Genomic DNA, 16,413 nt, shown 5'->3' with positions numbered 1-16,413 from the left:
CAACACATACGGAGGGAGAACGACTTCATTCTCTGCTCAGGTAGACATTACTCCTCTATATCTTTACATAACAAATAGTTGTTTGCTAATATATATGAATTCTCCGGATATCATATAGAGAACCTTTAAGGATTAAAAAGATTGCTGATGATTCCCTGACACTGGAAGGGAGAAAACATGTATCAATCAATCTAAAAGCCTATTCTCTGGAATCTGTAGTAAATACATAAAGAAATGTAATGCACTTAAAGTGGCAGTAGGCAGTATATTTCATATTTTAATTATTTAACCTTTCAGCATTTTGTAATTCAAGTGTTCTGAGAGAAAACTAGACTTCTGCTCCTCTTTAAAATGTGCATTTTAAATAATGTTGAAGGAGATCCATACTTACTTAAAGTGGCAGTAAACAGAATATTTTTGTCATCATTGGGCAAAAATAACCTTAATTCAGCATATTGTAATTCAAGTGTTCTGTGAGATAACTACATGTAGACTTCTGCTCCTCCTCATGGCTCTGTTTTCAGGCTTTAGAACATATAGCCCGTGACCAATCAAAGGTCATTTCATTGAGAGAGCATTCCTATTGGCTATGCTCCAGTCATGTGACCAGAACTTGGCATTCCTTCAACAGATTTCACGGCATCACAAACTTTCTCATTTTACAGCTAAACCGTGCACTACAAGATGATTATGTGAGGAGAGAAATAGACATTAACGTAACAGAATATTGATTGATTTTTGGTCAGCGCTGTCTAGTTTGACCGTTTGGTCGGAGATCAGAGTGATTGACAGCCAGCTCTCATAGACAGCAGCTGGACAGCAGACCTCAGATCAGCTCTTACTGTTTGTTTTCCTCCGGTCTGTGAAATCTTGCAGATGCCGTAAGGAGCACCAGAGGACACAGAGGAACATGATTTCAGGTTACCTGTTTCGTGCACTACTGTCATGATATAGAGACCGTTTTATAAAAATAACTTTTTTTAATCAGATTTGCTCCAATCTCGCCTACTTCAACTTTAACGCCATATAACACGTTAACGTAAATTCATTTTATTATTTATTCTTATTTCGTAACGGACTCAGTTTTAAAGCTAGAGTGAAGATACTGGTATCAAATGAAACTAAAAAACCTAATGAATCCATTGGTACCAACCATGTCATACTATCTTGTCGCAAAGGAGGCTAAATAACGCTTTGGCGAAGAAAAAACATTTTCAAAGGGGTCCCTTGACCTCTGACCTCCAGATGTGTGAATGTAAATGGGTTCTATGGGTACCCACGAGTCTCCCCTTTACAGACATGCCCACTTTATAATAATCACATGCAGTTTGGGGCAAGTCATAGTCAAGTCAGCACACTGACACACTGACAGCTGTTGTTGCCTGTTGGGCTGCAGTTTGCCATGTTATGATTTGAGCATATTGTTTTATGCTGAATGCAGTACCTGTGAGGGTTTCTGGATCAATATCTGTCATTGATTTGATAATAAATATATACATACATTTACATAATCATATTTGCCCACTTCCATGTTGACAAGAGTGTTACATTCTTGGCAAATCTGCCTTTGAGGTACATTTTGAACAGATCAAAAATGTGTGATTAATTTGCGATTAATTACGATTAACTATGGACAATCATGCGATTAATCGCGATTAAATATTTGTATCGATTGACAGCCCTAGTGTGAAATATGTAAATTAACAGACTTATTAATTTAACGGAATACTCAAAAGTCAGATATAGTCGGCTAGATGATATATAACTAGCTTTCAGAATAGAATGGATGAATGGATCACACTTCATTATGCCCTTTGGTAAGGATGTGTATGACTATTTCAGCCTTCTTTCAGCTGCATCTCCGACTACGGCGGTGTGAAACGGGTTTGGGAGCAAGTAAAAAATAAATATAAAAACATAGTTCAAAGCGGTAAACACCCACAGCATAAATCCAGCTGTCCTTCCTGCATTGTCAGTTTAAACTGGTTTGTTTTTAGTCTGGATTATGACTGTAACTTCGTATTTGTGTAATATTATCTTTGGATCTGCTCACAAGCTCTGATTGGTCAGTAGGCGGTGCTTTAATACAAGTTGATGCTCTGGAGCAGGTTATGTGTTCAGCATAAGATACCATGGCGATCTACCCCGGTAAGAAGTGAACCACCGTCGTAGGACTGAAAACCCTGAAGTTACCTCGCTAACCCTAAATCCTGCAGGCCTAGGGTCTGAGCCAGAGACGAGGAGTGAGATGAGTCTATAGCAATGTAACAAGATGCATTCACAGCTGAACGTTACATCATACAGCATTGAGTTTTATGAATCCATAAACCATATTTAACAGTTTAACACCTGTGCTAAGGACAAACACATGTCATCAAACTGATAACTAGAACTGAACAAAACTACAGATCAGAGACATTGAGTGCTGTTCTCTGACCTAAACTGTTTTCTGCCCTTGAAAAGTGTTTATCTGCGAGTCCATGTGCCGACAGAGCCGGTTGAGCCAGACAGCTGGACAGCCAGATAAGTGTGTGTGCAGAGTTCTACAGCTCGAGAGGGCTGCTCTGAGCTGCTACACTGAACAAACTAGACCATACAGTGCCTGCATGGAACATTACGACTCCTTTAATAACCTTGACCCAGTCTTGTGAATTTACGACGTCAGGTGAACCGCTGAACAGGTGGTTGCATTGAGATTTACATCACAGGGATGTGCTTCAGGTTAAGCGGACATAGTGCTGTGCAACATAGTGATGAGGTATCTTAAAGGAAAGATGGAGAATTATTTATTTAGCTAAATATGTCATCAGTCATTCTGTGTTTTTGTAGGGATTATTATTATATATTTTGTTCACCACCTGATAGTTACTCCAGTGGCGTCTTGTCTGTCAAAGAATTGATTTAAAAATGCTTCTGTAGGTTTATAAAGCACTGAATGGTTTATCTCTGATCTTCTACTATTTTTTAACCATCCAGACCTCTCAGGTCGTCTGGGGCCGGTCTGCTTTCTGTTCACAGAGGTAAAACTAAACAGCGTTCTGTTTTTATGCTCCATATATCTGGAACAAACTCCCAGAAAACTGCAGGTCCGCTGCACCTCTAACTTCTTTTAAATCAAGGCTGAAAATGATTCTGTTTGCTGCTGCCGTATATTAAATCAAATAATAATTAATTTCTTACACCGCACAGTGAATTTTACTCTTGTATTTTATACCTGTCTTATTCTATTTTAGCTTGTTTTTATTTTCTATTCTCTTGGATTTTTAATGACTTTTTAAATTGTATTTAAATGTCCTTTTATACTGTGTTTCTTTTGCACTTTGTCTCGATGCTTTTGATGATTTAGGCCAGTGATTCTCAAAGTGGGGTCCGTGGCATTCTGTCAGGGGATCCACAAAAAAATTGCTGGATATTCTAATATGAAAATGCGTTAACACAAAATCGTTTTGACGGCACTAACTTCTTCATTAACACAATCGATCTTTCGAATGTTGTAGCTTAGTTTTACTAAGCTAAAGTGACGATAAAGAACTATAAAACCTGACGAATCCATCGGTACCAACCATGTCAAGCTAGCGTGTCGCGAAGGAGGTTAAATAACAATCCAAACGTACGCTAAATTTTGGCGAGGAAAATCTGGCATGGCCATTTTCAAAGAGGTCCCTTGACCTCTGACCTCCAGATATGTGAATGTAAATGGGTTCTATGGGTACCCACGAGTCTCCCCTTTACAGACGTGCCCACTTTATGATAATCACATGCAGTTTGGAGCAAGTCATAGTCAAGTCAGCACACTGACACACTGACAGCTGTTGTTGCCTGTTGGGCTGCAGTTTGCCATGTTATGATTGGAGCATATTGTTTTATGCTAAATGCAGTACCTGTGAGGGTTTCTGGATCAATATCTGTCATTGTTTTGTGTTGTTCATTGATTTCCAATAATAAATATATACATACATTTGCATAAAGCAGCATATTTGTCCACTCCCATGTTGATAAGAGTATTAAATACAGCCCTAATATAAATAAAAGAATAAATGCTGTCAAGTTAAGTCCAAATGCAATTTGAATCAAATGACCCTCTGTTTAAAAGTTTATAAGTGGCATGAACATGATTCAAATTGAAATGTGTTTCTGTTTATCACTATGAAACAGGTCAGAATGATTTAGGTTGAAAGGTTTTAGAATACAAATAGTTCCAATGGCATCAAAAGTACAATAGGTAGTCAGCATTATGCTTAAACAGTGTCACGGTTAAGGGGGGGTCCTTGTTAAATTGTAAGGGATCCCCATAAAGTTTGAGAACCCTGTTTTAGGCTGTAAAGTGCTTTGCATTGCCTTGTTGCTGATATGAGCTCCAGTCAATAAACTGCCTTACAGGTCCACGTTGTATCACCTTAAACACTACACCGGTGCCATGAATGAAATCTCTATACTGTAGTATGAGTCATGGTGAAATCGATTCAGCTACATTTTCTGGCATGTTTTAAACTGAAGGACAGAATGTACAGGGTGCACCTGCCCACGTGCTCACGGAGTGCATCGACGTCAATCTGAATAAATCAAACGCCATTAATTAGGCGACACAAATTCCAGAGGAGGAGGCCGTCCGTCTCTCTCATGACTCCGTGCCAAAGCCAAAGAGCGCACACACGCAACTCGGCAGCGCGCCTGTGATGCGGGATGGCTGAGGAAGAATACACACTCCACTCCGTCCTCACTGAGGAAGACTACACACTCCACTCCGTCCTCACTGAGGAAGACTACACACTCCACTCCGTCCTCACTGAGGAGGACTACACACTCCACTCCGTCCTCACTGAGGAGGACTACACGTCGGTCTACCGGGGGTAGATTTTGTGGGACCTAATGCGGAGTCCCGAGCCAGACCTGTCGGTGTACAGTACCGAGCGGGTGTGACGGAGAGGATCTACTTCGCTGTGAATAATGCGTGGAGGTGCTAAGTCCGTGTGCAGATCTTCTGACTGGGAAAGTTGTTTGTCGGGAGTTTGGATCTGAGACGAGATGCATCTGTTTCGGACTCACAATTACCAAGTGTTCCCGGACCGCGCCTCGCTGGAGTCTCCGACCATACGAGGCATCAGCTGGGTAGGCTGCTGCTGCTGCTGCTGCTGCTTTCATGCTTACTGGAGAGAAGTAATGCGGAGTAGTTCACGGATCACAGGCGAGCATAGTTTACTGTGGCACAGAAAGATGATCAGGGGATGAGATGAGGGTGGTGATAATAATCCACCATTATTTTCATCATCTTCATCATGTATATTATAGGAACTTTGCAAATATTAGACATTATCACAAAAAGTACTCCAAAGATGTCCCTTGCTTTCTGTAAATATCTTGCCACTGCTGGCATAACTGGCGTCTAGTGAATATCTGACATAGTAATAGCCCTAAAGCCCTAGTTTTTGTCAAAGTGACAACCACCCTCCAGGAACAACAGGAGGAAATTACATCTAATACATTTTGTGCTAAAACAAAAGTTGCATGGAGAGGTGGAGAAAGAAAGCAGAGGTGAAATGTGTTCATGTGAAAATGGGCTTTAGTTCACCTCAGTTCCTCTCACCTCCACTATGACACAGTCCGGGTCCCCTAAACAGCAACTTGACAGATATTTCAAGAAAGCTTCCAGTGGACTGAAGCAGATCTCTCTAGTCTTTTAGCAGATTGGGTGTGGGGACATAAGATTTTTATTTTTATTTTATTAAACTGAGGTTATAAATAGTGTATTGTTTATTGTTCACCTTCCCCACAACATCCCTGCGAGGTTTACAGAGTATAGGAATGCACAAAGGGGAGGTTTTTGTCTCCAGGTCACAGGAAGACAAAAAACAGTTGCAAGGCTGTAAATGTACTCGACTGTTAAGCATCAATAGGTCAAAGACGACTGTAAATCACCACAGACTGCGTTCTGAAATACTGCTACCAGCCAAATATCAACCCTCAAAAGCTTAAACTACAAGACTATACAATATTATATTGTAAATACCAATTATCTTTTGGATCTTCTGGCAGGTTCAGTTTGACCCCTGACAATTTGAGTTTAATAATGGCTCAGTGTAACATGCTACACGTATTCTCAAATGTCACAGGAGTGGTTGAACTTGTTGTCACTGCACCAAGTGAGTTTGTGTTTACTCAGGTTATCTTATACATGATAAATTACACAAGAGCACTTCCACAGAGGTGTCCTCGCCAAGCCAATGAGATTTACACAGTGTAAAGTTCAAGTTGGCAGCATACTAATAACACCATAATCATAAAATGGATAAATGCATTGACTTGATATTATGATTAGTCTGTCTCTGGGAACAGTGTTTGTACTGTACTGGCACAAAAGCAGTGGGATCTGCCTCAACAACAAGATTATTTTATGATTGCATATTGCATCTTAGGATGTTAAAGTTAACATGATAATAACACGTTAATGCAAATTTGTTTTAACGCCACTAATTTCTTTAATGCAACTTTTGATTTTTAGGTCAAAGCTAGAGTGAAGATACTGGTATCACATGAAACTAGAAAACCATGTCACCAACCATGTCATGCTAGCTTGTCGCAAAGGAGGTTAAATAAAGCTCCAAACTTAAGTTAAAGTTTGGCAAAGAAAAACTGTCATGGCCATTTTCAAAGGGGTCCCTTGACCTCTGACCTCAAGATATGTGAACACACTGACAGCTGTTGTTGCCTGTTGGGCTGCAGTTTGCCATGTTATGATTGGAGCATATTGTTTTATGCTAAATGCAGTACCTGTGAGGGTTTCTGGATCAATATCTTTCATTTTTTTGTGTTGTTAATTGATTTCCAATAATAAATATATACATACATTTGCATAAAGCAGCATATTTGTCCACTCCCATGTTGATAAGAGTATTAAATACTTGACAAATCTCCCTTTAAGGTACATTTTAAACAGATAAAAAATGTGCAATTCATTTGTGATTAATCACAATTAACTATGGACAATCATGCGATTAAATACTTTAATTGATTGACAGCCCTAGTAGATATTAATCAAAATTGCAGAGTATAATATTTTTCCCAAAATGGTATCCAGTATCTGTTCATTTAGACATGATATCAAAATGAGCGCAATTGCTAATGCAGGATACTTTTAACACTGAGCTCTAATTGCGGTCATCCATAGGAGATGCCATCATGCCAGGGCATCGTCTCCATGTCCTTATAGCTCTGTCAGTGCTGAGACGTGGAGACAAAGCAGAACAAAATACTTCACATTCATTAAGGTTCCTAATCGTGTCTGCCCGTCTACAGACCTGGAAGGACACTGGTTTTTCCACATTTTTCTGTCTCAGGGGGTGTCATTTTGGTTGGATAACTGATAACAACTATGCTACATATGGTTTTATGGAGTCATATTTAGTCAATAATTAGAATCAAGATCACAATGAATGATCATGTTTTTTTTCAAGCTCTTCACCTATAGTAACAGAGCTAATGAGTTGTTGCTTATGATCACGTGACATAGTTGGCTGCACAGCACACCAGACAAAGCATGCCACAGAGTCTGTGCAGACAGCCGGAGACACCTGACAGATGTATATCAGCGATGTGATCATCAGTACAGTCAGACTGCTGCTGCATGTGTGAATGTCAGCTATGCCATGTGATTACCTACTGCATATTTTTCATTTTACAAGCTGCACATACAATGCAACAACACGGCCCACAGACAGAAACTCACGTAATCCAGGTACCCATCACATTTAGTCATATTTGTCCACATAGGCAGCACTATGATGAGACAAAGTGAAATGCAGTGCCTATAAAATTAGTTTTCCTTCATTTTGTGAGGGTCCAGACATGTCACTAAATACCCACAAGCTGTCAGATCTGGAGAAAAATATTAATCTTAATAATTGGCTTGAAAAACGCCTTCATAGGTCTCTGACTGAAACTCACTAGAAGAGGAAATAACGTTAAAAATTAGGCCGAAGTAACTTTACACACATGGGAATGTTGAATATCCAGTGGCAATAACTTTGCACAGATGCAAAATCCAAAAATAACCATAATTTGCCATATTGTGCTATTTCACATTTCCCACACAGAGTTTAACACAGGTGATAATCCAACTGTGCACATACCTGTTCTGTTCTCCTCGACATGCCGTCATACTGCTCCATCCCCCGTTGGTACCACTCTCAGTGTGGATAGCTAATGTTAGTCCAGTTTGACCGTGTTGTCAGTGTGAATAGCTAATGTTAGTCCAGTTTGACCGTGTTGTCAGTGTGAATAGCTAATGTTAGTCCAGTTTGACCGTGTTGTCAGTGTGGATAGCTAATGTTAGTCCAGTTTGACCCTGTTGTCAGTGTGGATAGCTAATGTTAGTCCAGTTTGACCGTGTTGTCAGTGTGGATAGCTAATGTTAGTCCAGTTTGACCATGTTGTCAGTGTGGATAGCTAATGTTAGTCCAGTTTGACCGTGTAGTCAGTGTGGATAGCTAATGTTAGTCCAGTTTGACCGTGTAGTCAGTGTGGATAGCTAATGTTAGTCCAGTTTGACCGTGTTGTCAGTGTGGATAGCTAATGTTAGTCCAGTTTGACCGTGTTGTCAGTGTGGATAGCTAATGTTAGTCCAGTTTGACCGTGTTGTCAGTTTGGATAGCTAATGTTAGTCCAGTTTGACCGTGTTGTCAGTGTGGATAGCTAATGTTAGTCTAGTTTGACCGTGTTGTCAGTGTGGATAGCTAATGTTAGTCCAGTTTGACCGTGTTGTCAGTGTGGATAGCTAATGTTAGTCCAGTTTGACCGTGTTGTCAGTGTGGATAGCTAATGTTAGTCCAGTTTGACCGTGTTGTCAGTGTGGATAGCTAATGTTAGTCCAGTTTGACCGTGTTGTCAGTTTGGATAGCTAATGTTAGTCCAGTTTGACCGTGTTGTCAGTTTGGATAGCTAATGTTAGTCCAGTTTGACCGTGTTGTTGTCCTGCTACTTTACGTTTAGTATCCAACCAGGAAGATGCTTGAGGTCCCGAAAGCCCGCTCTTGACCAGGTAACATCCCCTCCAAACAATAATACACACGGGAAACAAAAAAACAGTTGGCCATTTTTCGTGGAGAACCACGTTAAATGGGATTATTTGTACCAGCGGTTTGGTTTACAACCATTTCCCGCGGCTGGTGGGCACCGAGTTGTTTAATAATCTCAGTTTTTCTCAGACTTTTTAAATTGTGTTGGAGAAGATAATCCACATCATCCATGTTGACCGCAGTTACTAACGCTATCTGCTTTAAAAGAAACTTTCTGCCAACTACCAGCAGATGACAAACAGCCAATTCAATTGCAGAGGTGCAACAGAGGTGCAACAGGTAATCAGCCACACCTGCTATCAAATTTGGGTGGTTTCTAGAAGGTAACCCCCAAGTTGCGAAAACGTCCGAAAGCTATCCCAAGACTCGCTGCCCGACGACCTATCGAGTTCAGTGCCCAACCCTAAGCATCTTGCGAGAGTTTCGCAAATTGGGTATTACCTTCTAGATGGTAGTACTAGACACATTTTGTGCCGTCTGCTTTCATTGCCCACAGCTTTTGGCATGCTCATTGTGGATTCCCCACACTCAAAGCACTTGACATTGTGGGTAAAACTAGTCTATTTTAGCCAGTCACTGACCTTAAATCGTATAAAAATTACAAATAGCCCCAAATAATAATAACATTTGTTAACTTATTTTTGCCAAATAAATGAAAAGCATGTTGAAATCAGAACATGACCTCCTCGCTGTAACATAAATGTACCGAACCGAACCGAAAACCGTGACCCCCAAACCGTGATATGAACCGAACCGTGAATTTTGTGAACCGTTCCACCCCTAATATATATATATATATATATATATATATATATATATATATATAAACACGGAAAAAAAAGTTTGGAAATTTGTGTTTGGGTTGATTATTTCTCTGTTGTTACAATGCTAATTGGCATTGTATTTTACATCGTTGGAAAGTTCCTTGTTACTGATAGAGAGTTCAATCATCCAATCCACCAAACAACTCAAAACAAGAGTCAACACCAACAGGAGAATACACTGTTTACCATTGACGGAGCATTTTGGCAAATTTTTCTTGGGCGCTCCCCACATAATCAGCTGTTCTGCTCATCCCACAAATGCATGATCCTTACAAGTTGGACATCATTGTGAAGGTAAATAAACAGGCTTTCCAACGATGTAAAATACAATGCCAATTAGCATTGGAACAACAGAGAAATAATCCACCAAACACAAGTTTCCAAACTCTTTTTTTCTGAGTTTTTATATATATATATATATATATATATATATATTAGGGGTGGAACGGTTCACAAAATTCACGGTTCGGTTCATATCACGGTTTGGGGGTCACGGTTTTCGGTTCGGTTCGGTACATTTATGTTACAGCGAAGAGGTCATGTTCTGATTTCAACATGCTTTTCATTTATTTGGCAAAAATAAGTTAACAAATGTTTGCCTTAACAAAAGTATGCCTACATAAAGAACATAAACATGTCTTCATTGTCAAATCTTAACTGAAAGAATAAGTCTTCTACAGTAATTAGTGCAAACAAAAAATGCAGCTTTGTTTCTTTCATATAAATATGATGTAATTATAGACTAAGGCCATCAACATAAATTGAAGCATAAGCTCAACCAGAACTATTATTAAAAAAAAGAACAGTTTAACCTGCAGTATGTCTCAATTCCCTGATTATCAGCTCTTAATTGAAAGATTATTTTTTCTCTTATCTTTTATTTAAAAATAATGAATACATTTAAAACACATTACAGGAATTATGCTGTTGTCCCTCTCCAGTTTACAATCTGTCACTGCTTGTGTCAGTGCTTCAGAGAGATGCTTACTGTGTGGCTCTCATAAAGGGGGCGAGTCTGCAAAACATAACCTTTTATCTCCTACTCTGAAGTGATGTGGTGGGCAACGAGTCACAGTTCAGTAACTCTCAGTAGCCCTGGATGTCCATACGTCTGCAGTAAGAGCTAAAGCGTCCTCCACGACTGCATAAGGCTGCATATCTTTCACTATAAACCTCCCCGATGCTGTAGCTGTGTTTTTTGCCCTGTCTGAGTCTGCATGTAGAGGCTGCATCTAGAGAGAAGGAGTTGCTTTCCTACCCGACTCTGTCCTCCTTGCGTTATCGACGGACACACCGGAGTGATGTCTCCATAAATGGTTCATCATATTGGAAGTGTTGCCGCTAGCATCAACCACACGTGTTGCACAGTGCTCACACACAGTCGCCATTTTATCCACCACTTTTTTCCGTCATTTTCATGGTAACACTTAATCAGTAATACTCCCATACAGCAGAGCCAAACGATGCTGGTGGATCCTCTACCTGGACTTTATCGTGTCTACTCGCCATTTCCTAAACTGATTGACAGTCGCACTCTGCACTTCATCCGTGCTGAGAAGGGGGCTGGGTCACGCCTCATCAACGTGTCATATCTTTGGTGTACAACACATGCGCAGTAAAATCTGGTCTGCACGTGCCGAAATTGAGCCAATAGCAACGCACGACCGCAGCTTCAGTTACACTGCGTATGTGTTAAACCCCATACCTACATACCGCCCATGTCCCAGGCTCCTTCAAAAGGCCTTGATTTCTAGTGTGACAATAACCGGGAGCCTAACTCTACATGAAAACATACACAATCGACCTCATAACTTATTTCAAATGAACCGAACAATTCATACACGTCCCGAACCGTGACTAGAGAACCAAACGGTTCAGATTTTTTATATATATATTTTTTACATTTTTATTTTATATATATATATATATAGATATATTGTATATATCTATATCTATATATCTCTCTATATATAGATATAGATATATAGAGATATATAATTTGCATTTTATTATTAAAACCACACTTTTTCTCCTACCAAGCATCTTGCCCCTCTATGAATATTTGTACATGGCAGCACGTTAGGCTGAACTGAACAGAGAGTAAGGGAGTCTCCAGAAATAATACATGGTTAGATTTTTGTATACAGTATGTTGCAACCGCTGCAGTGCATTTAATATGTAAATGGTTAGGATTTCCAAAAGGCCGTTTCAAATGAAAAGTACAGTCCCTAGTTAAAAGCAACCCTTTTCACTTAACAAAACGCGTGGCAACAGGCTATGTACTTTCCTTTGCTCATGTCTGTGTACTCTTTCCTCCCACTTCATCACACACACTTGACACCCACCCACCCACACCACGTTGGAGACAATGGTAACACGGCGCAGGTTGAGATAATGTATTTGTGTTGACCTTCATCCAAATGAAAAAGAAAATAATTATTCTTTCTATCTGGATGGTCCAGCTTGGTTATATCTGTTTATTTGGTGCAACCGCAGCGAGATTATCATCAATGTACAGGTCCAGCTAGTTCCTGTGGAATGTCGTTCCAAAGCAAGTTATCTGCTTTATTTCAGAGGCTTTGGCTAAGAAGAAACAGCACAGTGGTGATAACGTCTCTCTTCCTGTTTCTCTTAGACGCCGCTGCCAGAGGCCCTGAATTCAAAGGACACTATGAAGCAGGTGTGTATGCGGTAGATGGTGAGCTTTAGTGTATCACCTCCCCACAGCAGAGAGTAATAAGAAGAGACACATGAAGTGAGATTTTGTTGTGAAGCACTTAAAGCAGCAGTAGGTAGAAGTGGAGCAAATATCATTAAAAAAAGTTATTTTTATAAAACTTAGAAAATCTTTAAAAAAGTATTTTTTATCAAAAGGTCACTATATCCTGACAGTAGTGCATGAGACAGGTAATCTGAAAAAAAATCATGTGCCTCTGTGTCCTCTGGTGTCCTCCGGTGTCCGGTGCTCCTAATGGCATCTGCAAGACTTAACAAGCAATCAGAGCCGAGCTGGAGCCTGCCATCTATGAGCAGCTGTCAATCACTCGCAAACTCCAATCAAACGGTTCAACTAGGCAGTGCTGATCAAATATGAATCATTATTCTGTTACTGTAATGTTTATTTCTCACATAAAATGTTTTCAGAATCATCTTGTAGTGTACTGTTTAGCTGTAAAATTCGAAAGTTTGTGACTCAGCTGCTGTGTTGAGATCAGTTGAGGAAATACCAAGCACCGCCCACCAGCCGAAACTTTATCATTTTACAGCTAAACAGTACACCACAAGATGATTCTGAAAACATTTTATGTGAGAAATAGGCATTACAGTAAAAGAATATTGATTCATATTTGATCAGCGCTGCCTAGATTGACCGTTTGATCGGAGTTCGCGAGTGATTGACAGCTGCCTCTGTTGAATGAACAGCCAATAGGAACGCTCTCTCTCTGAATGACCTGTGATTGGCCAAAGTCTCCCGTCACAGGCTAGAATTTCTAAAGCCTGAAAACAGAGCCATGAGGAGGAGCAGAAGTCTACATGTAGTTATCTCACAGAACACTTGAATTACAATACACTGAATTAAGGTTATTTTTGCCCAATGATGCCAAAAACATTCTGTTTACTGACACTTTAAGTAAGTATGGATCTCCTTCAACATTATTTATAATGTACATTTGGTCTTCAGGGTTAATTATTATCTAGCATCTTATAGTCATATGCTTTCTAATTTCTCATTTAATCCATAACCATTTCATAACCAGGTTTGCAAGCAAATATCAGGCTCCTCAACCTCTCTATCTGCCACTCTGCAAATTAGCTGACCACCTCATTTGACACTGGTTGGCGTAGCCCTTGAATGTGAGTCTTTATACTATCACCAGCCTGGACGTGTCTCTCTCTCCTCGTGGCAGTTCTGACCTCAGCTATCACCCAGAGTTGCAGTGCTTGCATCCTCTCAAACTGCTGAACTTGTTCTTTTGCTGTTATAATATCCTGCATTACTACTCAAGCGAGTCTTAAAAAACACATTCCTAGCGGGGCATGCAGTCACAAGGAGTCTAAAGGGCACTCCATGGCCTGCAGTTTAATTGACCCTCCTAAGCCCTGCCCCACCCAGCCCAGGCCCCTCACACTACCTTATCTCAGTTTCTCTAACAGCATGCCAAGGACAGAACATCTAATACACTCACAACAGGGTTTGACATGGAAAGTGAATCCTGTTTGGGTTCCCCCAGAGGAGACATTGAGCTAGAGAGAGAGCATCTTTCAACCCCAAAACAATCAATGCCTGTGCATGTTGTGTTGTGCTGGAGAGAGAAGGTAGAGAGGATAGAGTAATGGTGTCTGCAGGAGGCAGGTGTTGCTAACCTCTCGGAGCTTTGCTCGGTTGCCTAGCAAGTGTTGGCTACAGATTCTAAAAGTCACTAATGAGAATCATACATTCTGATAGCACTGCACAAGACAGATTGGTTTTAATAACCTGTATTTAGATTGTGCTCCAACTTTTATGTGCAAAAGATGTAGTTTTCCTCTTTAGACCTGAACACGCAGAAGTAAAATTCACCATATGTGACACAAGCCAGAGCCGGCTCCAGCTCTTTTGGTGCTCTAGGCAAAATTTGGATTTGGATACTTATTGTTTACTTTCTGCAATAATTCAAAATCAAACCCCCCAGAACCCTAACCCTAGCCCCGTAAACCACAACACACATCAGACATCACAAGACAAAAATTAAGATTTTTATTTTGATAAATAACTGTATTTATTATCATTAAGGCTGTCAGCGCTAACACAATGACACGTTAACGCAAATTCATTTTAACGCCACGAGTTTCTGGACAATATTTGTCATTGTTTTGTGTTATCAATTGATTTTCAATAATAAGTATATACATACATTTGCATAAAGCAAGCATATTTTCCCACTCCCATGTTGATAAGAGTTTTAAATTCTGACAAGATTATTGGATAGATTAATCATGGACAATCATGCGATTAATCACGATTAAATATTTTCGTCAATTGACAGCCCTATTAATTTATTAAGGTATCGCGAACGCTTAGGTTCAGGCAAGATTGCAAAGTAATTATTTGACATATGTATGAAACAAACGTTTGTTTACAAGAGATGAATGCCTACGGACTTGTCAAAATTACAATCCAAACATACTGTACATCAAACTGCATCAAAGTCTATGGGATCTCCAGACTTCTATCCCCCAAAAGGGGGCGCGGCCTTGACTTTTGTATGTTTTGTAGGTGTATGTGCCTGTCTGATGTATATGTGATCACAAGCTTCATAGCAGAAATACATTTTTCATTTGTGTAACAAAAGTTTGAAATGTTCCAGTGTAATTTCTGTTAGCAAAACGTCTCACATGCTTTTCACCTGCCTTTGGCTGAGGTGGATCTGTTCTGCAGGTACAGGACTTAGATTGGATACATAGATTGTGCACAGTTATATAATGTGTTTGTGTTCTTTAGGTCACTTTCCCATACACATCTAATGTAGGTCAGAGGTGTAAGTTCACATCAGCTACAACTTGAAAGATCTGCTGCAAAATGACCTAATCAAAGGCCTGGAAGAACCCACATCCGTCATGTATTACAGGATGGAAATGTCTTGTATTTTTCTCACGCAGAGAGATGGGAAAAGTTAGGTATCTGCAGTCCACACACACAGCCACATAAAGCTCCCCGTCGACTCACATAGTGTTCATCTGTAGCTGCTTCTCACACAACTCAGCCCACCAAGGTCACAGAGAGAGTAAGACACAGAGAAATGTCTCGCCTACGGAGGAGGGTTACAGTGGAAAACTGGTACACATCATTATTCCACCCCACAAGGTGAATGCGTGAAACCAAACCACGTAGTACTACACTTCAAAAGATTATGACTGACACTTTCAGCCAGGAACAGATTGAAGTTAAAGAAAATAATAGGCAGAATAGATCCTGTGATTGTGATGTGACAGATACAATTACAACCAAAGGACTCCTGTGTTCACTCCTGTGTGACTGTAAGCACATGCCCTGCTGAAGAGTGTTTTAGCAAACATACAGACTGTAGAACAGCTGTTCTAGACAAAAAGATGGGTAAAGATCATATACATTTGACAGTTTAAGTGTAAACCAATATAAAGTTGATTGGCAGTCTTTCTAAATATAGGCTCTTGACTGTAAAATGACCTCAGCAGCACAACGGACCCGAGTCATAAAATGGGTTATAACTTCCTGTCCAAACCTTACAGAAGGCCCATACATCAGTGTTGGTCACTGCACACTACCACACACACACACACACACACACACACACACACACACACACACAGTGTGTATTATACCTGGGAAAGGTGTTGGCTCTGTAATTCGACTCACTTGGAACAGTTACCTGTGGGTTATAGTTCCTAGATAACATGATTAGGTGGCCTACATTCAGACGATAAATAACATTCAGCGCAGACAGCCAGCGCTGGAGAGAATTACAGAACTAGAAAATGTTTCTGCATGCGAGGGCCTC

At 40.1% G+C, this 16,413-nt stretch overlaps 1 protein-coding gene across 2 annotated transcripts in view; it reads left to right on the top strand.

Moving 5' to 3' along the window:
- The window catches only part of rapgef3 (Rap guanine nucleotide exchange factor (GEF) 3), a 37,285-nt gene that overhangs the window by 1,161 nt on the left and 19,711 nt on the right, over positions 1-16,413 (top strand). The window contains exons 1-2 of one of the 2 annotated variants that reach the window (XM_074642807.1): positions 4,521-5,109; positions 12,531-12,575. In XM_074642807.1, coding sequence (XP_074498908.1) covers positions 5,026-5,109; positions 12,531-12,575 — 129 coding nt within the window. In that variant the 5' untranslated portion in view covers positions 4,521-5,025. Of the gene's footprint in view, positions 1-4,520; positions 5,110-12,530; positions 12,576-16,413 lie in introns of those variants that run through there. The other variant, XM_074642806.1, reaches the window with a different exon arrangement.

The sequence above is a fragment of the Sebastes fasciatus genome, chromosome 8, assembly GCF_043250625.1.
Source record: "Sebastes fasciatus isolate fSebFas1 chromosome 8, fSebFas1.pri, whole genome shotgun sequence".
Classification (NCBI taxonomy): domain Eukaryota; kingdom Metazoa; phylum Chordata; class Actinopteri; order Perciformes; family Sebastidae; genus Sebastes; species Sebastes fasciatus.
This window is presented reverse-complemented; position numbering and strand designations above follow the sequence as displayed.